The 23,152-nt window shown below is 49.7% G+C and overlaps 1 protein-coding gene across 4 annotated transcripts in view; it reads left to right on the forward strand.

The window, feature by feature from the left end:
- The first annotated feature begins 815 nt into the window (after window positions 1-815).
- Window positions 816-23,152, forward strand: part of SBF2 (SET binding factor 2) — a 420,356-nt gene continuing 398,019 nt past the window's right edge. For all 4 annotated transcript variants that reach the window (XM_040327974.1, XM_040327975.1, XM_040327976.1 and 1 more), the window contains exon 1: window positions 816-985. In XM_040327974.1, the coding sequence (XP_040183908.1) occupies window positions 910-985 (76 nt within the window). In that variant the 5' untranslated portion in view covers window positions 816-909. The remainder of the gene's footprint in view (window positions 986-23,152) is intronic.

A 23,152-nucleotide genomic window follows, 5' to 3' on the forward strand; every position in this document is an offset into this window, starting at 1 on the left:
AGATCTGTAATAAAGAAAAGATCTGTAATAATAGAAAAGATCTGTAATAATGAAGAGATCTGTAATATAGAATAGATCTGTAATAAAGAAGAGATCTGTAATAAAGAAGAGATCTGTAATAAAGAAAAGATCTGTAATAATAGAAGAGATCTGTAATAAAGAAGAGATCTGTAATAAAGAAAAGATCTGTAATAATAGAAGAGATCTGTAAAAATAGAACAGATCTATAATAAAGAAGAGATCTGTAATAATAGAAAAGATCTGTAATAATAGAAAAGATCTGTAATAATAGAAAAGATCTGTAATATAGAAGAGATCTGTAATATAGAAGAGATCTGTAATATAGAAGAGATCTGTAATAAAGAAGAGATCTGTAATAATGAAGAGATCTGTAATTATGAAGAGATCTGTAATAAAGAAGAGATCTGTAATATAGAAGAGATCTGTAATAATAGAAAAGATCTGTAATAATAGAAAAGATCTGTAATAATAGAAAAGATCTGTAATATAGAAGAGATCTGTAATATAGAAGAGATCTGTAATATAGAAGAGATCTGTAATATAGAAGAGATCTGTAATAATGAAGAGATCTGTAATTATGAAGAGATCTGTAATAAAGAAGAGATCTGTAATATAGAAGAGATCTGTAATAATAGAAAAGATCTGTAATAATAGAAAAGATCTGTAATAATGAAGAGATCTATAATAATAGATAATCTTAGCTGCATATCTATCACATTGTAGCAATATACAATATGCGGAGTGTGGAAACCCCGCCCACCAGCCTGTCTGCCTCCGCGCAGACTCAGTAGCCCGGGTCAGACCGCGCATGCGCAGTAGTCAGGGGGGTCCTCTGCGCCTCAAACATGGCCGAGCTGTTGCGGCCAGGATGCTGAGATTTTCCGTGGGATGGGAGGACTGCGGGCGGCCATGGCAAGGCTGGCAGACTACTTCATAGTGGTGGGCTACGACCATGAGAAGACGGGTGAGTGCCCACTGTGCCCTTCACTGTACCCAGAGGGAGGGTGATGGGGGGGCCCGCGTTAGATATAGCCCCCCCTTCTACAGGCCGGTAATGGGCTCGTCCCCCTGTGACCTGGGTGCAGGGAGGCAGGTACCATGTCTGTGAGTAGGGGTGTGATGCTGCGGAGGGCTCTGTGTGGGATTCTTCCCATCATGTCACATCCTGACTGACGCATAAGGGGCGGGGGCCCCATTCTCCTCTCCTTTCAGGGGCCCCCCGTCATGGCAGAGGTCCTGTATTACTTTTATAACAGCCCCTGGAGGTTGTGCTGTGCACCCTGTCAGTCTCTGGAGGTTGTACTGTGCACCCTGTCAGTCTCTGGAGGTTGTGCTGTGCACCCTGTCAGTCTCTGGAGGTTGTACTGTGCACCCTGTCAGTCCCTGGAGGTTGTGCTGTGCACCCTGTCAGCCCCTGGAGGTTGTGCTGTGCACCCTGTCAGTCCCTGGAGGTTGTACTGTGCACCCTGTCAGCCCCTGGAGGTTGTACTGTGCACCCTGTCAGTCTCTGGAGGTTGTACTGTGCACCCTGTCAGTCTCTGGAGGTTGTACTGTGCACCCTGTCAGTCTCTGGAGGTTGTGCTGTGCACCCTGTCAGTCTCTGGAGGTTGTACTGTGCACCCTGCCAGTCCCTGGAGGTTGTGCTGTGCACCCTGTCAGTCTCTGGAGGTTGTACTGTGCACCCTGTCAGCCCCTGGAGGTTGTACTGTGCACCCTGTCAGCCCCTGGAGGTTGTACTGTGCACCCTGTCAGTCCCTGGAGGTTGTACTGTGCACCCTGTCAGCCCCTGGAGGTTGTACTGTGCACCCTGTCAGCCCCTGGAGGTTGTGCTGTGCACCCTGTCAGCCCCTGGAGGTTGTGCTGTGCACCCTGTCAGCCCCTGGAGGTTGTGCTGTGCACCCTGTCAGTCCCTGGAGGTTGTGCTGTGCACCCTGTCAGTCTCTGGAGGTTGTACTGTGCACCCTGTCAGTCTCTGGAGGTTGTACTGTGCACCCTGTCAGCCTCTGGAGGTTGTGCTGTGCACCCTGTCAGTCTCTGGAGGTTGTACTGTGCACCCTGTCAGTCTCTGGAGGTTGTACTGTGCACCCTGTCAGTCTCTGGAGGTTGTGCTGTGCACCCTGTCAGTCTCTGGAGGTTGTACTGTGCACCCTGCCAGTCCCTGGAGGTTGTGCTGTGCACCCTGTCAGTCTCTGGAGGTTGTACTGTGCACCCTGTCAGCCCCTGGAGGTTGTACTGTGCACCCTGTCAGCCCCTGGAGGTTGTACTGTGCACCCTGTCAGCCCCTGGAGGTTGTGCTGTGCACCCTGTCAGCCCCTGGAGGTTGTGCTGTGCACCCTGTCAGCCCCTGGAGGTTGTGCTGTGCACCCTGTCAGCCTCTGGAGGTTGTGCTGTGCACCCTGTCAGTCTCTGGAGGTTGTACTGTGCACCCTGTCAGTCTCTGGAGGTTGTACTGTGCACCCTGTCAGTCTCTGGAGGTTGTGCTGTGCACCCTGTCAGTCCCTGGAGGTTGCGCTGTGCACCCTGTCAGTCTCTGGAGGTTGTACTGTGCACCCTGTCAGCCCCTGGAGGTTGTGCTGTGCACCCTGTCAGCCCCTGGAGGTTGCACTGTGCACCCTGTCAGTCTCTGGAGGTTGCGCTGTGCACCCTGTCAGTCTCTGGAGGTTGTACTGTGCACCCTGTCAGCCCCTGGAGGTTGTACTGTGCACCCTGTCAGTCTCTGGAGGCTGTGCTGTGCACCCTGTCAGCCCCTGGAGGTTGTACTGTGCACCCTGTCAGCCCCTGGAGGTTGTGCTGTGCACCCTGTCAGTCTCTGGAGGTTGTAGTACTGTGCACCCTGCCAGTCTCTGGAGGTAGTGCTGTGCACCCTGTCAGTCCCTGGAGGTTGTGCTGTGCACCCTGCCAGCCCCTGGAGGTTGCACTGTGCACCCTGTCAGCCCCTGGAGGTTGTGCTGTGCACCCTGTCAGTCCCTGGAGGTTGTGCTGTGCACCCTGTCAGCCCCTGGAGGTTGTGCTGTGCACCCTGTCAGCCCCTGGAGGTTGTGCTGTGCACCCTGTCAGCCCCTGGAGGTTGTGCTGTGCACCCTGTCAGCCCCTGGAGGTTGTGCTGTGCACCCTGTCAGCCCCTGGAGGTTGTGCTGTGCACCCTGTCAGTCTCTGGAGGTTGTGCTGCGCAGCCTGTCAGTCCCTGGAGGTTGTGCTGCGCACCCTGTCAGTCTCTGGAGGTTGTGCTGCGCACCCTGTCAGTCTCTGGAGGTTGTGCTGCGCACCCTGTCAGTCTCTGGAGGTTGTGCTGTGCACCCTGTCAGCCCCTGGAGGTTGTACTGTGCACCCTGTCAGTCCCTGGAGGTTGTACTGTGCACCCTGTCAGTCCCTGGAGGTTGTGCTGTGCACCCTGTCAGCCCCTGGAGGTTGTGCTGTGCACCCTGTCAGCCCCTGGAGGTTGTACTGTGCACCCTGTCAGCCCCTGGAGGTTGTACTGTGCACCCTGTCGGCCCCTGGAGGTTGTACTGTGCACCCTGTCGGTCCCTGGAGGTAGTGCTGTGCACCCTGCCGGTCTCTGGTGGTTGTACTGTGCACCCTGTCGGTCCCTGGAGGTTGTGCTGTGCACCGTGTCGGTCCCTGGAGGTTGTGCTGTGCACCCTGTCAGCCCCTGGAGGTTGCGCTGTGCATCCTGTCAGCAACTGGAGGTTGCACTGTGCACCCTGTCATTCCCTGGAGGTTGCGCTGCGCACCCTGTTGGTCTCTGGTTCCTGCAGGTCACTCATGGTCAAAGTTTGCATTTCACTGGAGGTCATTGTTTACATATTGCAGGTCATTGGAGGTCATTGTTTACATATTGGAGGTCATTGGAGGTCATTGTTTACATATTGCAGGTCATTGGAGGTCATTGTTTACATACTGCAGGTCATTGTTTACATACTGCAGGTGATTGGAGGTCATTGTTTACATACTGCAGGTCATTGGAGGTCATTGTGTACATACTGCAGGTCATTTGCGATGACTGGAGATTAAATTGTACACCCTGCAGGTGACTGCAGTCATAATATGAATCCCGCGGGTCACTGGAGGTTACGCTGGGTATCTTTTTCATATAGTGAAGGTTTCTTCCTGAGGTTCTGCAGATTATTGTACAGTGTGTGGTATCCACCGTTGCACTCCACACCTGTCAATGAAGGAAAGTCTACGTCTTGTCCTGAGGTTGCACATACTTGCCATGCTGTGATCAGATTGTGTTCTGCCATTGATGAAAGCTGTTCATCAGCATTGGAATGTCATACTTTGCATGGAGAGTGAAGTTTGCATGGTGCGTCCGACGTGTACATAGAGGTCACACTGGACATACTTTTCCGTGATTTTGGATTATGAATATTTGTGTCTCTCTGCTGTGATTCGGCAGTACAGTTGTGAATTGCTGCTGTTTCCATGTAGCTGGACACGCCATGCATTGATGTGTGCCCCGTGGCGAAGGAGTCGCCTTGGTACTGCGCCCAGCCCAACTTCAACTGATGCCTGTCCTACCCTTTCATCTCATGTTAGGGTGTATTATCATGGGGTAATGGCTGTTTTGTAACTGCTTACACAGTTTATTTCTTGGAATCCAGTTGTAAATATCAAATGGGCCTCCAGCCAAAGGTTTCTTGCTTTGGGTACAGTGCGGAAAGATTGGGATTGGAATATCCTAGAATTTCTCAGCCGGGATTCCTCTTGACTTTGCTCGGGGGGGGGGGGGGGGGTTCCTCTTGACTTTGCTCGGGGGGTTCCTCTTGACTTTGCTCGAGGGGTTCCTCTTGACTTTGCTCAGGGGGGTTCCTTTTGACTTTGCTTGAGGGGTTCCTTTTGACTTTGCTCGGGGGGTTCCTCTTGACTTTGCTCAGGGGGGTTCCTTTTGACTTTGCTCGAGGGGTTCCTTTTGACTTTGCTCGGGGGGTTCCTCTTGACTTTGCTTGGGGGGTTCCTTTTGACTTTGCTCGAGGGGTTCCTTTTGACTTTGCTTGGGGGGTTCCTCTTGACTTTGCTTGGGGGGTTCCTCTTGACTTTGCTCGAGGGGTTCCTCTTGACTTTGCTCGAGGGGTTCCTCTTGACTTTGCTCGGGGGGGTTCCTTTTGACTTTGCTCGAGGGGTTCCTTTTGACTTTGCTCGGGGGGGGGGGTTCCTTTTGACTTTGCTCGAGGGGTTCCTCTTGACTTTGCTCAAGGGTTTTTTCTTGACTTTGCTCGGGGTTTTTTTCTTGACTTTGCTCGGGGGGTTTTTCTTGACTTTGCTCGGGGGGTTTTTCTTGACTTTGCTCGGGGGGTTTTTCTTGACTTTGCTCGGGGGGTTTTTCTCTTGACTTTGCTCTGGGTTTTTTTCTTGACTTTGCTCTGGGTTTTTTTCTTGACTTTGCTCGGAGGTTTTTTTCTTGACTTTGCTCGAGGGGTTCCTCTTGACTTTGCTCGCTGACGGGCACTGATAAGGAAGCACTGATGGGCACCGATGAGGTGGCATTGATGGGCACTAATATGCGGCAGGGATAGGTGGCACGGATGGGCTTGGATAGGTGGCACGGATGGGCACGGATAGGCGGCACGGATAGGCAATGATAGGCGGCACTGATAGGCGGCACGGATGGGCACTATCGTATGTGTTGTACTAATGGATGCCAATCAGTGCCAAACAATGCCTGCCAATCAGTGATGCCCATTGCGGCACTGATTGGCATCCATTTTTTGTGTCCTCAAACCTGGTGGTCTAGGGTGGCATACTTTTTTTTTTTTTTTTTGTAATCTGTGAGAGACTCTTTACCTTGATCGGTGTTGCGGGGTGTCAGGCTGACACCCTGCAACAACGATCGCTGCGATGCGCGCCCCTGAATCCTGAGGACGTCATATGACGTCCAGTCAGGATTCTACAACCACTTTGCCGACGTCAATTTGTCATTGGCGGGCGGCAAGTGGTTAAAGGGGCTATTTGGATAAGTGCAATTTCGCTGAAAGTCCATTTATCCTTTAAGGCAGTGGTCTCCAAACTGCAGCCCTTTCCTTGAGACATCAGACACGGATCCGTGCACTGCACAGTGGAGGTAAGTATAACATGTTTGTTATTTTGAAAAAAAATATTTCTGCCTTTAGGCCAGGTTCACACTAGTGCGTTGCGTTTTGGAGCTCTGTTGTCTTTGCGAATTTCTCTATAAGGTGTTCTGCAGATCAACTGCATTTTAGTTGCAGATCAGGTGCGAATTTGGAGACCTGGGAGAGGGGAGGGGGAGGGGGGAAGTGTATTGAACTGAATGAGACAAATACTGAAGAGAAATGAACACATCTGCGAATTCAGCTGCGTACCCATAGAAGATAATGGGACTGAATTCGCACCTGAACTGCACCGCAAGACATAAAAACCGCACGCGGTTTGGAGGCAATACGCAGTGCGGATGCATCGCACATATGTGAACCAGCCTCATTGAAAACAATGTATTTTGAAATGTCCTGCGAATTAGATGCAGTTTAAGCCGCACTCAATTCGCATAGGTGTGAACCTGGCCTCAGTGTTCCTTTAAGGCAGCCCATTTTTTTCTGAAAGTGTACTTATCCTTTAAAGGGGTTGTAAAGGTAATTTTTTTCCCCCTAAATATCTTCCTTTATCTTAGTGCAGTCCTCCTTCACTTACCTCATCCTTCCATTTTGCTTTTAAATGTCCTTATTTCTTCTGAGAAATCCTCACTTCCTGTTCTTCTGTCCTGGTGTGGAGTGTCGTGCTCGCCCCCTGCCTTGGACTACAGGAGAGTCAGGACGCCCACTAACACGCAGCTCCTTTCTCTATCTGCAATATAGAGAGCGTCCTGACTCTCCTGTAGTCAAAGGGGGCGAGCACGTCGCTCCACACCAGGGAGAAACCTTGCATTACTGTGTGGAGTTACAGACAGAACAACAGGAAGTGAGGATTTCTCAGAAGAAATAAGGACATTTAAAAGCAAAATGGAAGGATGAGGTAAGTGAAGAAGGACGGCACTAAGGTAAAGGAAGCTGTTTAGGAAAATAAATAAATTGTACCTTTACAACCCCTTTAAGGAAGCAAAACATGGACATGCATTGTTTTTGGCTGTGCGTTGGAACTTTGTGGCCTACGCGCCTTTGAGTGCATTGATTTGCAGTAATGCGCACATTATAACGCAGCCCATTGGGCCATGGTGTGTATGGGCCCTCGATGTTATCGGCCTCTAGGATCCGTTTTTTTTTTCCCTAAATGACCTTTTTTTCGGCTTCTATCTCTCTTGTCCTATCCGTCGTCGTTAATTTCCAAGTATGGTTTTACAGCACACATGATAATTGAATGTCGGTCATATTTTTAGAACGCACCAGTAGCACCGAGCCAGGAAATGCAGCCATCAAATTTTATTAGTATAAAATCTCTGAATTTTTAATATTTGGACCATATGTTGTTGACATCCTCTGCGAACCCTGGGAAAAGAAAATTCGGGATTTATGATATTAGGCGCAGAGACTTTTAATCCATTAAAGGTTACATCAGAAGTATGATCGCTATGAGCTGATGTGTTAGTTGTCTTTTATTTATTTCTTTACTCGGTTACCGCGTTTCCCCGAAATCAGGGCTGTCTTTAAAGGGGTGGTTCCCCTAAAAATAAACTTTTAACATTGCATTTCCCACATTAATGACAATTAGAATCGGCTGGTTTTATTAAAAAAAAACGTCCGTACGTACCGTTTGCTATATGCGTTCTCACCGCCACTTCCGGGTACGATGGTGGGGCTGGGCGTTCCTAATTGATGGACAGGCATCCGACCGACGCATACATCGCGTCACGAGATGCCGAAAGAAGCCGAACATCGGTGCGGCTCTATACGGCGCATGCGCACCGACGTTCGGCTTCTTTCGGCATCTCGCGCTCAGAGGCGATTTTTGCATGTGTTGCGCTATAAAAATTTCTCACTCACTCACGCTTCTCCGGTAAAGATGAAAAAATATTGGGTGGTTTTCAAGGGATAACTTGTACCTTCTTTTCATAGATCACTTGGCTTGAAGCAGGAGAACTGCAATTGGGCTCAGGAACTCTTGAAGGCGTTGCGTTGTGTTGACGCAAGCATGATATGATCAGGCGGTGTCTTGATGGAATTCACAGGTTGTCATGGTGATGCCTAGATCTAGAATGCAGCCTATCTGGGTCTTTTTTTATTTGGATTGTTTCATACTTTTTTTTTTTTTTTTTTTTAAGCGGTATTAAACACGATCTACCGGTCACCCTGTCTAGGATCAACTGGTAGATTGCGATCTACAGGTTGCTGATCCCCCGCTGTAGAGTATCCGCATCACTTTCATAACTCTCTAGAAATCACAGGCAAGTCTCTGCTTAGTGCGGAGTTCTTCTTTTTAGACGTTCTTTCCCTCTTAGATCAGAGAATTCGGATCTCCTCGGAGAGAATTGGGCGCTCTGCGCTATTTTCTGTGTCCGATCACTCAGCACCTCGTTCGTTTTTTCTTTTGAAAAATTTAAAATATCTCCAGCGGCCGGAGGATTCCGATATTATTTCTGTTTTATTTTTCCTGAAGCTGTGTTTTGTAAATATTTAGATTGAAGGAAAACTTCATCAAAACAATATATGGGGAGTTAAAAATACCCCCCCCCCCCCACAGCCCCATCCTTTGATTCACACATTTTTCACTGATTGCCTTTGATGGGAGAAAAAAAATATTTGAGAAATCGCTGCCCAAAATACATCAATGTTAAACAATCTGCTTAAAAGAGATGCATGTTTTTTGTTTCAGATTCATACTTGCCTAGGTGGATGTAGCATCGGTCTCTCGACGCCTCTGCACTGAGAACCGAGCGATCAAACCCCACCAATTGATCGGTTCTCGGAGCTCCCGAGCAGAGAGCTGTAGACTGTCGGCTCTCTAAGCCCCCTTCACAGCCCAGCACTCCGGTAAGCGGACGCGGGCGTGGGCCCACGCCCGCTTACCGGAGTTCTGGGCTGTGAAGGGGGCAGAAGCATCCGGCTCAGGCTCTCAGCGGCTCAGCCAGGGTGTCGGTTTAGGGATCTGGGTGGATTCAGTCTACATGGTCATGAATGGCACGGAGCCTGGACCGACTTCTGTGGTGTCAGTAGAGAGCCGACTTCATCCCTCTGTGATCACAGGATGACCTGCACTCCTGTGATCCATAGGAGAAGTACAGCCAAATGAGCTTTGGCTGTACTTCTCCTTTTAAATATAATTTTTTTGCCCCCCCCAACAAGCTAGTGAAATTATTAAAGAAAACCTTTCTGTTTGCATGTCCATGCCTTAGTTTAGTCCTAATGAAGTTCTCATGGGGTCTCTGTGTTTCTCTAGGCCAGTGTTTCTCAACCCCAGTCCTCAAGGCACCCAACAGGTCATGTTTTCAGGATTTCGCTCAGATGAAATTCTGTGGTAATTACTAAGGCTGGGTTCACACTACTACACTACTTTCATCCTACTTTGCTCTGCTACATTGGTCCTACATCCATCCTACTTTCATGAACAGGATACTACTTTGGTCCGACTTCAATGGTATTCAATGGGTTGAAGTAGGATCAATGTAGGACAAAAAGTAGTACAGGGAGCATTTTCAAAGTCGGACTGACTTGTGTAGGATCAGTTAAGACAGCTCTCATAGGGAAACATTGTTTTTCACATGTCATGCTACATGAGGCTCCCAATGTAGGACCGTTTGTCGGACAAGTGTGAACCCAGCCTAAGGCTGGGTTCACACTACTACACTACTTTCATCCTACTTTGCTCTGTGTTCAATGTTTCCCTATGAGAGCGTCTTGTAGCGTCCTACACAAGTCGGTCCGACTTTGAAAATGCTCCCTGTACTACTTTTGGTCCTACATTGATCCTACTTCAGGCCCATTGAATATCATTGAAGTCGGACCAAAGTAGTATCCTGTTCATGAAAGTAGGATGGATGTAGGACCAATGTAGGATAAATGTAGGACCAATGTAGCAGAGCAAAGTAGGATGAAAGTAGTGTAGTAGTGTGAACCCAGCCTCAGGCAGTGAAACTGATCAAATCACCTGTGCAAAATAACAGGAAACCTGAAAACATGTCATGTTGGGGGTACTTGAGGACTGGAGTTGAGAAACGCTGCTCTGCAATGCAGGCCGATCATGGCTGGTGGGAAGGGCCAGCAGGGTTCTCTACCTACCGTCTTGAAAACATCATAGCAATCTGCCTCAGTACTCCTCAGTACTCCATTCAAGAGTCCTCAGTCCTGATGAAAGCAGTTATGCAAATATCAAAGTGCCTTGGTGGGTGGGTGTCAGTCTGGAGGAGTGGGCGGTACTAGGCAGGGTGTATTTTCATATAGATAAAGACCACATGTGATGCTGAGCCTCAATGATTGAAAGAACTGAAACCAATGAATGACAGAAGACACTCGCACAGACGGGGTTAAAACATTTAAAGGAGAAGTACAGCCAAAGCTTGTTTGGCTGTATCTCTTCTATGGATCACAGGAGTGCAGTTTGTTTTGTGCTCCTGTGACCCGTTTTCAGCAGAGAGTGGGCTGAAGTCCGCTTTCTGCCGACGTCACAGAAGTCGGTCCAGTCTGGATCCGCCCAGGTCCCTGGACTGACACCCAACTGAGCCGCTGAGAGCCTGAGTTGGTCCAGGCTCGGCGTCATCACGACCAAGGAGTCTGGATCCGCCCAGATCCCTGGACTGACACCCGACTGTGCCGCTGAGAGCCTGAGTTGGTCCAGGCTCGGCATCATCACGACCACGGAGTCTGGATTCCCCCAGATCCCTGTACCGACACCTGGCCCAACCTCTCAGTGAGGTGCTGAGAGCCTCAGCCGGCCGTTTCTGCCCCCTCCACAGCCCAGCGCTGCAGTGGGTGGGATGTGAGCAAGACAGTCAGTCACGGAGATGTCAGAACCGAGCGATCGGTGGTGTTTGGTTCTCAATGTAGAGGCACCGGGGGACAGATGCAACGTCTTTTACAAGAGTATGTGTATATACATTTTTAATCATACCTGGATTCAGCATTGGCCTCCTGCCGGCTTTACGCTAAGAACCGAATGATCAAACACTGCTGATCGCTCAGTTCTTAGAGCTCCATGAGCAGAGAGCTGGTGACTGACTGGAGTGCTGGGCTTTGGGAGGGGGAGAGGGGTCGTGAGTGGCCGGCTCAGGCTCTCAGTGGCTCGCTGAGAGGCTGATCCCGGCTCTGTGATGTCAGCCGACACTGTCTACTAAAAATGGGTCACATTGAGTGGAGAACATACTACTCTCCTGTGATCCATTGGGGGGGGGGGGGGGATGGGGAAGTACAACCAAACAAGCTTTGGCTGTACTTCCTTTTAAAAAGCATGTAGATCAGAGTAAGGATGAGCTCCGGCGTGTTCTTCGCACAGCCCACGTGCAAAGCCCGCCAGGAAGTCGGCACTGCGCTAATTACAGGCAGTGAGAGACCTTTCCCGATCTCTGCAGCAATGTCTCCCTGCCTGTGATTAGCGCAGCGCAGTGCCGACTTCCTGGAGGGCTCTGCACGTGGACTGCACGAACACGCTGGAGATCATCATTATAGAAGGTGTTCTTGGTAGGAAGTGAACCCATGACCTCAGTGCTACAAGACCATAGTATATTAAGAATGAGATTCGCCTGATATCGGCAGATTGGATCTGCAATTTTTTGCTGTAATGATGAGATACAATGTATACAATTGTAGCGATTGTCTGTAATGTGCTGTAGGATATGGATGTCACTGCAGATGACATGTGACTCACTTGTGTGCGATCTCTCACGCCTGCAGACACAAATAAATACATTTAATGTGTTATAAGTTGGCGTGACGTGATATTTGCTGAGATTGCAGGAGGGAGATGGTGTGATTTCCAATCTTCCATCGCATTTCTTCTAGTCGTATAATTCAGAGTTCATATATATATAATATATATATATATATATATATATATATATATATATAAACACACCTGGGTGGGCTCCGAGTGCAATGCTCTGCGCTCCGACTCCACCTTTTTTGTAGCCCATTATAGTCTCTGGCTCTAATCGGGTGGTTAAAAAAAAAAAAGGAACATGGATAGGTTCATGCAGTGCTTGAATCTATCCATTAGTCATATAAGGGGTGGCGTGACAGAGGGGGCAACGCCCATGCGCCCTTAATGGATGGGCCGCCACTGGTCTCCAGGAAGACCTGGACACCGGCATACTTGCACAACCTGCTTGTCTCCAGGAAGACCTGGACACCGGCATACTCTCACAACCTGCTGGTCTCCAGGAAGACCTAGAAACCGGCATACTCGCACAACCTGCTGGTCTCCAGGAAGACCTGGACACCGGCATACTCTCACAACCTGCTGGTCTCCAGGAAGACCTGGACACCGGAATACTCTCACAACCTGCTGGTCTCTAGGAAGACCTGGACACCGGCATACTCGCACAACCTGCTGGTCTCCAGGAAGACCTGGACATCGGAATACTCTCACAACCTGCTGGTCTCTAGGAAGACCTGGACACCGGCATACTCGCACAACCTGCTGGTCTCCAGGAAGACCTGGACACCGGCATACTCGCACAACCTGCTGGTCTCCAGGAAGACCTGGACACCGGCATACTCTCACAACCTGCTGGTCTCTAGGAAGACCTGGACACCGGAATACTCTCACAACCTGCTGGTCTCTAGGAAGACCCGGACAACGGCATACTCTCACAACCTGCTGGTCTCCAGGAAGACCTGGACACCGGCATACTCTCACAACCTGCTGGTCTCTAGGAAGACCTGGACACCGGCATACTCTCACAACCTGCTGGTCTCTAGGAAGACCTGGACACCGGCATACTCTCACAACCTGCTGGTCTCCAGGAAGACCTGGACACCGGCATACTCTCACAACCTGCTGGTCTCTAGGAAGACCTGGACACCGGCATACTCTCACAACCTGCTGGTCTCTAGGAAGACCTGGACACCGGCATACTCTCACAACCTGCGGGTCTCCAGGAAGAACTGGTCACCGGCATACTCTCACAACCTGCGGGTCTCCGGCAAGACCTGGACACTGGACACCGGCATACTCGCACAACCTGCTGATCTCCAGGAAGACCTGGACACCGGCATACTCGCACAACCTGCTGATCTCCAGGAAGACCTGGACACCGGCATACTCGCACAACCTGCTGATCTCCAGGAAGACCTGGACACCGGCATACTCGCACAACCTGCTGGTCTCCAGGAAGACCTGGACACCGGCATACTCGCACAACCTGCTGGTCTCCAGAAAGATCTGGACACCGGCATACTCGCACAACCTGCTGGTCTCCAGGAAGACCTGGACACCGGCATACTCGCACAACCTGCTGGTCTCCAGGAAGACCTGGACACCGGCATACTCTCACAACCTGCTGGTCTCCAGGAAGACCTAGAAACCAGCTTACTCTCACAACCTTCTGGTCTCCAGGCCCAGGAAGACCTGGACACCTGCATACTCGCACAACCTGCTGGTCTCCAGAAAGATCTGGACACCGGCATACTCTCACAACCTGCTGGTCTCCAGGAAGACCTGGACACCGGCATACTCTCACAACCTGCTGGTCTCCAGGAAGACCTGGACACCGGCATACTCTCACAACCTGCTGGTCTCCAGGAAGACCTGGACACCTGCATACTCTCACAACCTGCTGGTCTCCAAAAATAAATAATTTCCTGGAGCTTCGCACTTAGTCTTCTTAGTCTTTATTCACAGGATTGATGGGAACCCTGTGAATACTTACACCGTGGCAGGGCCTAGCCCCCGGTTTCGGTGTCATTCTCTTTTCCTTTATTATTCTGCTCAGGATTCCCCTTCGCCTAGAAAAAAGCAGAAGTGCCCGCCGTCCGCAATTTGGTTTAAGGAACTACATTTTAAAAATAGTCCCACAGCTGCTTGTGATGGACCTTTTCATCGTGGCGTTTCTGTAGGCACGTGCCAAAAGTATGCGTGGTTTATTTTAGAGGGTGAAAGGGCGATGTGGTAATCCTGGTTAGTATAATGTGGGCAAACGTCCCCCGGCTTCAAGAGAATTTCTTCACTAAAAAAAGGGCAGCAGTTCACCAATGAGCTGAAGTCATGATTCCGCTGAGCCTATTGGCTAATATTACAATGAAATATGACAGATACAAACTCCATGTAGCTTTCTGCTGAATCAGCGATTTTAAAGTGATGTCGATTGTTGCAATGAAATTCTCTTATTTGCTCCTTTTTGGTCTTTTATTTGGTCATTGGAAGTGTTTTGTTGTGTCTGTTTGTTTGATGAGTGCAAAAAATATATATATCTGCTGATGTCAGAAATTCAGAGCTGTCCTCTGCACACTTCCTGTGTTATCTCAAGGAGTCTAATTAGACTTCCTAGTTCAGGGTGGATTTGTTTCCTCTGTCCTGCTGTTGGCTCCTCCTCTGACACACGCTGTTGGCTCCTCCTCTGACGCACGCTGTTGGCTCCTCCTCTGACGCACGCTGTTGGCTCCTCCTCTGACGCACGCTGTTGGCTCCTCCTCTGACGCACGCTGTTGGCTCCTCCTCTGACGCACGCTGTTGGCTCCTCCTCTGACGCACGCTGTTGGCTCCTCCTCTGACGCACGCTGTTGGCTCCTCCTCTGACGCACGCTGTTGGCTCCTCCTCTGACGCACGCTGTTGGCTCCTCCTCTGACGCACGCTGTTGGCCCCTCCTCTGGCGCACGCTGTTGGCCCCTCCTCTGGCGCACGCTGTTGGCCCCTCCTCTGGCGCACGCTGTTGGCCCCTCCTCTGACGCACGCTGTTGGCCCCTCCTCTGACGCACGCTGTTGGCCCCTCCTCTGACGCACGCTGTTGGCCCCTCCTCTGACGCACGCTGTTGGCCCCTCCTCTGACGCACGCTGTTGGCCCCTCCTCTGACGCACGCTGTTGGCCCCTCCTCTGACGCACGCTGTTGGCCCCTCCTCTGACGCACGCTGTTGGCCCACCGACAGTCCCATTCACTTTAATGGGATGGCTGGTGGTGCGGCAGTGACACAACAAGGTGAGGGATGTGGCGGCAGTAGGTGAGTGGATGCCCGCTAACAGGTGCTCTTTCTCTGACCCGCTGTAGGCGCCTCCACCTGACCCGCTGTTGGCTCTTTCTCTGACCCGCTGTTGGCTCTTTCTCTGACCCGCTGTTGGCTCTTTCTCTGACCCGCTGTTGGCTCTTTCTCTGACCCGCTGTTGGCTCTTTCTCTGACCCGCTGTTGGCTCTTTCTCTGACCCGCTGTTGGCTCTTTCTCTGACCCGCTGTTGGCTCTTTCTCTGACCCGCTGTTGGCTCTTTCTCTGACCCGCTGTTGGCTCTTTCTCTGGGCCACTGTTGGCTCTTTCTCTGGGCCACTGTTGGCTCCTCCTCTGACCCACTGTTGGCTCCTCCTCTGACCCACTGTTGGCTCCTCCTCTGACCCACTGTTGGCTCCTCCTCTGACCCAATGTTGGCTCACCGACAGTCCTATTCACTTTAATGGGACGACTGGTAATGCGGCAGTGACACAATAAGGTGAGGGGCGTGGTGGCAGCAGGTGAGTGGGTGCCCGCTAACAGGTGCTGCCATGATGGATCTGAAATGACAGGTGCTCTTTAAATGTAAGGACTCATTCTTGCTGGTAATTTGAATTTTTTTTATATTTGCAAACAAAATTGAGGTTTCCTATTTGGAATAATAGGCTGTCAGGTTGGTAAAACAGCGATATCGGAACCGATTCATTCATACAGTTTGTAGTGTACTTGAATTTGCAAAACAATAGGATAAAGGAATATTCCTGGGCTTTTATCTCATGGTTACTGCGATGTTGTGTGAATGCAGCAATGCAGTGCATGTTATCTCAGCTTGGATTCATTAAATGAGTTTACCAAAAATGTAAATATTGCAGAATATACAGCCTTTGTACAGCATCCTGCCGACCCCTCCCACCAGCAATGATCTGCCTGCATTGCATAGACGAGGACAGAGATCCAGTGATGACATCACTGGGACTAAAATGAGGCTCGTAATGAAAAGCTTTTCATTTTTCAATAATTGACGAGGGGGAGGGACCAGGGAAGGCAAAGTATAACGTAGATTCAGGTTAAAATGGCAAAGTAGTCCACTTTAACCACTTAAGACCCGGACCAAAATGCAGCTAAAGGACCTTGCCCCTTTTTGCGATTTTGGCACTGCGTCGCTTTAACTGACAATTGCGTGGTCGTGCGACGTGGCTCCCAAACAAAATTGGCGTCCTTTTTTCCCCACAAATAGAGCTTTCTTTTGGTGGTATTTGATCACCTCTGCGGTTTTTATTTTTTGCGCTATCAACAAAAATAGAGCGACAATTATGAAAAAAATTCAATATTTTTTCCTTTTTTGCTATAATAAATATCCCCCAAAAATATATAAAAAATAGTTTTTTTTCCTCAGTTTAGGCCGATACGTATTCTTCTACATATTTTTGGTAAAAAAAAATCGCAATAAGCGTTTTTTCGGTTGGTTTGCGCAAAATTTATAGCGTTTACAAAATAGAGGATAGTTTTATTGCATTTTTATAATTTTTTTTTTTTTTTTTTTTTACTACTAATGGCGGCAATTTTTTTTCGTGACTGCGACATTATGGCGGACACTTCGGACAATTTTGACACATTTTTGGGACCATTGTCATTTTCACAGCAAAAAATGCATCAAAAATGCATTGTTTACTGTGAAAATGTCAATTGCAGTTTGGGAATTAACCACAAGGGGGCGCGGATGGGGTTCCCTGAAGTGTGTTTACAACTGTAGGGGGGGGTGTGGCTGTAGGTGTGACGTCATCGATTGTGTCCCCCCTATAAATGGAATGACGCGATCGATGCTGCCGCCACAGTGAAGAACGGGGAGGCCGTGTTTACACACAGCTCTCCCCGTTCTTCAGCTCCGGGGACCGATCGCGGGACTCCAGCGGTGATCGGGTCCCGCGGTCACGGAGCTTCGGACCAGGACGCGGGCGCGCGCCCGCGACTGGGTACTAGTACAGGACGTACCTGTACGTACATGTGCCCAACCGTGCCATTCTGCCGACGTATATGTGCAGGAGGCGGTCCTTAAGTGGTTAAATCCAAGTCCCCGTGTGTTAGGCCTGGGTCCCGTCTGCATGGCGTGTCAGTTTGGGGGGGGGGGGGGGTGGGATTAGCTGGGACCGAGCCGGCGGTCACTTATGTTTATGATCTGGCCGTACAGAGTGTCCATTAGTAAAGTAGAAGAGGAAGTGGCGGTTACAATGTAATCGTGCCGAATGATGGATTTGGGGTCCCGCTGGGAGACGAGCGCTTGAAGCGCATTATGGAAGGTCCCCGTTTCCCATCGTGGAATGCAGATGGTATTTCGGCAAGTGCACAGATGTTTGTGTATATCACACGAGGACATGGGAACCGCAGCCCCATAAGAAGGGGAATTTACACCACAACGGGGCAGCTGTTTGTTGTTTAGGAACGCAATTCCGATCGCGGGTTTTGCTCTTCGTTAGTTCCTGCGCCTTGGCATCTTCCTCTATTATATTGCAATTTTAGATTTGATTGCTGCATTTGTTTTTTCTTTTTTAGGCTTTCTTCGATTTTTTCTATTTTCATCTGGTGATCCAGCCGGCATGTCTGGTGTTTTTCAAAAGCTTTCCAGCAGAATGTATCGTATTACAGGGATGAGACAAACCATTTACCTCTGACAGGGTTGATTAAAATGATCTGTTTTTACTTATGTATGTAAAACCTCCCAAAAAGGAAACCAAACTATAACTGATTATAAAGTATTTTAGTCTATCTAAATTTGCTAGTCCATCTACCCCCCCCCCCCCCAGACTGACAATGCTGCTGTGCCCCCTGTGTGCTTTTATGCAGGCACTCTGTTACAAGAAAACTAATGCAACCACCACATCTAATGGCTGGTAAGCTGGAATAATATTACATTTTTGGGGAACGGCAGGGTGGATTCGATTTAAATCATAATTTTTAAAGAAAAACTGTTATCTCTGTCCCGCTGTTAGCTCTTCCTCCTGACCCCGCTGTAGGCTCCTCCTCCTGACCCCGCTGTAGGCTCTTTCTCTGACCCGCTGTAGGCTCCTCCACCTGAACCGCTGTAGGCTCCTCCTCTGACCCGCTGTAGACTCCTCCTCTGACCCGCTGTTGGCTCTTTCTCTGACCCGCTGTTGGCTCTTTCTCTGACCCGCTGTTGGCTCTTTCTCTGACCCGCTGTTGGCTCTTTCTCTGACCCGCTGTTGGCTCTTTCTCTGACCCGCTGTTGGCTCTTTCTCTGACCCGCTGTTGGCTCTTTCTCTGACCCGCTGTTGGCTCTTTCTCTGACCCGCTGTTGGCTCTTTCTCTGACGCGCTGTTGGCTCTTTCTCTGACCCGCTGTAGGCTCTTTCTCTGACCCGCTGTTGGCTCTTTCTCTGACGCGCTGTTGGCTCTTTCTCTGACGCGCTGTTGGCTCTTTCTCTGACGCGCTGTTGGCTCTTTCTCGGACGCGCTGTTGGCTCTTTCTCGGACCCGCTGTTGGCTCTTTCTCGGACCCGCTGTTGGCTCTTTCTCGGACCCGCTGTTGGCTCTTTCTCGGACCCGCTGTTGGCTCTTTCTCGGACCCGCTGTTGGCTCTTTCTCGGACCCGCTGTTGGCTCTTTCTCGGACCCGCTGTTGGCTCTTTCTCGGACCCGCTGTTGGCTCTTTTTCGGACCCGCTGTTGGCTCTTTCTCGGACCCGCTGTTGGCTCTTTCTCGGACCCGCTGTTGGCTCTTTCTCGGACCCGCTGTTGGCTCTTTCTCGGACCCGCTGTTGGCTCTTTCTCGGACCCGCTGTTGGCTCTTTCTCGGACCCGCTGTTGGCTCTTTCTCGGACCCGCTGTTGGCTCTTTCTCGGACCCGCTGTTGGCTCTTTCTCGGACCCGCTGTTGGCTCTTTCTCGGACCCGCTGTTGGCTCTTTCTCGGACCCGCTGTTGGCTCTTTCTCGGACCCGCTGTTGGCTCTTTCTCGGACCCGCTGTTGGCTCTTTCTCGGACCCGCTGTTGGCTCTTTCTCGGACCCGCTGTTGGCTCTTTCTCGGACCCGCTGTTGGCTCTTTCTCGGACCCGCTGTTGGCTCTTTCTCGGACCCGCTGTTGGCTCTTTCTCGGACCCGCTGTTGGCTCTTTCTCTGGCCTCCTCCTCTGGGCTCCTCTTCTGACCCGCTGTTGGCTCTTTCTCTGGCCTCCTCCTCTGGGCTCCTCTTCTGACCCACTGTTGGCTCTTTCTCTGGCCTCCTCCTCTGGGCTCCTCTTCTGACCCACTGTTGGCTCTTTCTCTGGCCTCCTCCTCTGGGCTCCTCTTCTGACCCACTGTTGGCTCCTCCTCTGGGCTCCTCTTCTGACCCACTGTTGGCTCCTCCTCTGGGCTCCTCTTCTGACCCACTGTTGGCTCCTCCTCTGGGCTCCTCTTCTGACCCACTGTTGGCTCCTCCTCTGGGCTCCTCTTCTGACCCACTGTTGGCTCCTCCTCTGGGCTCCTCTTCTGACCCACTGTTGGCTCCTCCTCTGGGCTCCTCTTCTGACCCACTGTTGGCTCCTCCTCTGGGCTCCTCTTCTGGCCCACTGTTGGCTCCTCCTCTAGGCTCCTCTTCTGACCCACTGTTGGCGCCTCCTCTGATCCGCTGTTGGCTCACCGACAGTCCCATTCACTTTAATGGGACGGCTGGTGATGCGGCAGTGACACAACAAGGTGAGGGACGTGGCGGCAGCAGGTGAGTGGGTGCCCGCTAACAGGCGCTGCCATGATGGATCGGAAATGACAGGTGCTCTTTAAATGTAAGGACTTATTCTTGCTGGTAGTTGGAGTATTTACTATTTGCAAACAAAATGAAGATTTCCTATTTAGAATAATAAGCTGTCAGGTTAGTAAAACAGCGATCTCAGAACCGATTCAATCATACAGTTTTTAGTGTACATAGATTTGAAGAACAATGGGATAAAGAAATGTTCCTGAACTTTGTTTTATCTCATGGTTACTGTGAAATTGTGTGAAGGCATCAATGCAGTGCATGTTATCTCCGCTTGGATTCATAGAATGAGTTTACCAAAAATGTAAATATTGCAGAATATACAGCCTCATGCTACATAACTAAGCTCCATTTCATGCTGAATAAACTAAATTATTAATGTATTTTAAATGGAATACTATATTTAGATAGATTTTTACTCCAAAAGCATTCTATCAAAATATATATTATGAGGTGAGAGACCAGACACGCTGGGGATCAGAACACTTATTCATTTATTTGGGCATACAGATTGACGGACGTTTATTTTTCCATATGCACATATTTTCTGTTTCTCCTCTTTAGCAGTATATCTGCTCTATCTATATGGACTATTTTTTGGTGCTATTCATTATTTCATTATCACACATCACTGTAAGGCCCCGTACACACGACAGAGTTTCTCGGCAGAATTCACCGAGAAACTCGGTCAAAACCCGGATTCTGCCGAGAAACTCTGTCATCTGTACAGTTTTGGCTCGATGGAGCCGCCGAGGAGCTCGACGAGAAAATAGAGAACATGTTCTCTATTTTCTCGTTGTTCTATGGGAGAAGGCGGCCCGCCGAGCTCCTCGGCGGCTTCATCCCAAAACTCGACGAGGAACTCGACGTGCTTTGCACGTCGAGTTCCTCGGCCATGTGTACGGGGCCTTATTGTTTTACTCACTTCATTGCAATGTTTATGCCTTTATAGATTATGCGCGAGAACCTTTTTCTTACATTCTATCAAAAAAAAAAAAATGATTTAAATCAAAAAAATCTATTTAAATCTGATTTTTATTTATTTTTTTAAATACTGATTTATATTCACCCTGACTCGCATGACCTATGGAAAACGCACCACAAGCGAGGTAAAATCGCAGGCGTTTCTTTTTTTCTTTCGGCACAATATTAAAAACCCAATTTTTGGGCGATAATTTTTGGCGGACAAAATGTTGGTGTAAAATATTTTTTATTTGCTCATTTTGGGCCAGATTCACAAAAGAGATACGACGGCGTATCTCCTGATACGCCGTCGTATCTCTGAGATACGATTGTCTTATCTATGCGGCTGATTCATAGAATCAGTTACGCATAGATAGCCCTAAGATCCGACAGGTGTAAGTGACTTACACCGTCAGATCTTAGGCTGCAATTCCAGGCCGGCCGCTAGGTGGCGATTCCATTGCGGTCGGCGTAGAATATGCAAATGACTAGTTACGCCGATTCACGAACGTCCGCTTTGCCCGTCGCTGTAAATTTACGTTGTTTCTGTAGAGATACGCCGCGTAAAACTAAAGCTGCCCTCTAGGTGGTCTAGCCAATTTTAAGTATGGCCGTCGTTCCCGCGTCGAAATTTTAAATATCACGTCGTTTGCGTAAGTCGTCCGTGAATGGCGCTGGACGCCATTTACGTTAACGTCAAAACCAATGACGTCCTTGCGACGTCATTTAGCGCAATGCACGTCGGGAAATTTTAGGGAAGGAGCATGCGCAGTACGTTCGGCGTGGGAACGCGCCTAATTTAAATGGTCCCCGCCCCATTTGAATTAGGCGGGCTTGCGCCGGGCGGATTTACGCTACGCCGCCGCAAGTTTACAGGCAAGTGCTTTGTGAATCAAGCACTTGCGCTGAAAACTTGCGGCGGTGTAACGTAAATGTAATACGTTACGCCGCCGCAGCGTAGGGCAATTCTACGTGAATCTGGCCCTTTATTTCTTCCCCCCCCCGCAAAAGTGGAGTTACCCTTTAGGCCAGGTTCACACCTATGCGAATTGAGTGCGGTTTAAACCGCATCTAATTCGCAGGACATTTCAAAATACATTGTTTTCAATGAGGCTGGTTCACATATGTGCGATGCATCCGCACTGCGTATTGCCTCCAAACCGCATGCGGTTTTTATGTCTTGCGGTGCGAATTCAGTCCCATTATCTTCTATGGGTACGCATCTAATTCGCACATGTGTTCAGTTCTCTGCAGGAGTTTCTCTCATTCAGCTCAATACAATTCTCCCCCACTCTCCTCTCACCCGGAAGTTCTCCCAGGTCTCCAAATTCGCACCTGATCTGCAGCTAAACCGCAGTTGATCTGCAGAACACCCTCTAGAGAAATCTGCAACGACAACGCAGCTCAAAAAAGCAACGCACTAGTGTGATTCCGGCCTTATTGCAGCACACCTTTACACCCATGTATTGGCACACAACAAAAAAAAGTAAATGAGCCCTAAAAAGTTTAGAAAAGAGTGGGGGTAAAATTGGAATCAGATTTTGGTGGTTTGTTGGCCCCCCCCCCCCAGTTCAGTCCTTGAAGGAGAAGTCATTTGCTTGTCCTGAGACTTGTGGCTCTATATGAAGGGGTCCCGTCTTCCCCCGAATGCCATTTAGGTCACAAGCAAAACAAAAGGGCCGTTCTTTTGGGGCCGCCCACCCCCTGCATTCTGCAGGCCGCAATGACTGTGGCCTTGAATCGCGTTCCATTGTCCCCATAAAAGTGCTGATGTCATGTGACACAATGTACACTGCCGGCGGTGTATCCTTAGCACACGCCTGCGCTATAGAGGGGGGGGGGGGGGGGGGGCGCTGGGTGTTCTCTGGACACATCTCCCCGCACACACAGTGTCTGCTCAGAGAGTCTACCCTTTGTGCCGCTCCATTCAGGATTTCCTGAAATAGAATGAAAACATTTCCGCCGCCGTTCAGGAGAAAAGAGCCGTGCAACAGAATGGAAACTTTTGTTTTCTGCAGATAAAGAGGCCGCTAAACGCTTCTCCTATCTGAAATAGTCTCTTTACATCGTCATCCTCATCCTCATCATCATCATCATCATCAGTGATTTCTCTGAACACCTATTTCATTTTTATAAATGCTCCATGGGTAGGAACTGAATCTTACCTCCTGTGTGTGTCCAGGGCAGCCATCAGGAATTATGGGGGCCCCTTACACAGCTTCAGGCATGGGCCCCCTGGAGCAGAGAACCGGGGGGTGGGGGGTGCTGCCGCCTGAAATTGAGAAGTGGGGGGGGGGGGGGGGGGCTGCTGCGAATTATTGAGAAGCGGAGAGGGGCCTTTAAAAAAAAGAAGAAGAAATAAAGAAAAATATATATAAAGAAGGGGGGTAGCCATCCGGGGGCCCTGGGACCT

This window comes from Rana temporaria, chromosome 11 (assembly GCF_905171775.1).
Source record: "Rana temporaria chromosome 11, aRanTem1.1, whole genome shotgun sequence".
Taxonomy (NCBI): Eukaryota; Metazoa; Chordata; class Amphibia; order Anura; family Ranidae; genus Rana; species Rana temporaria.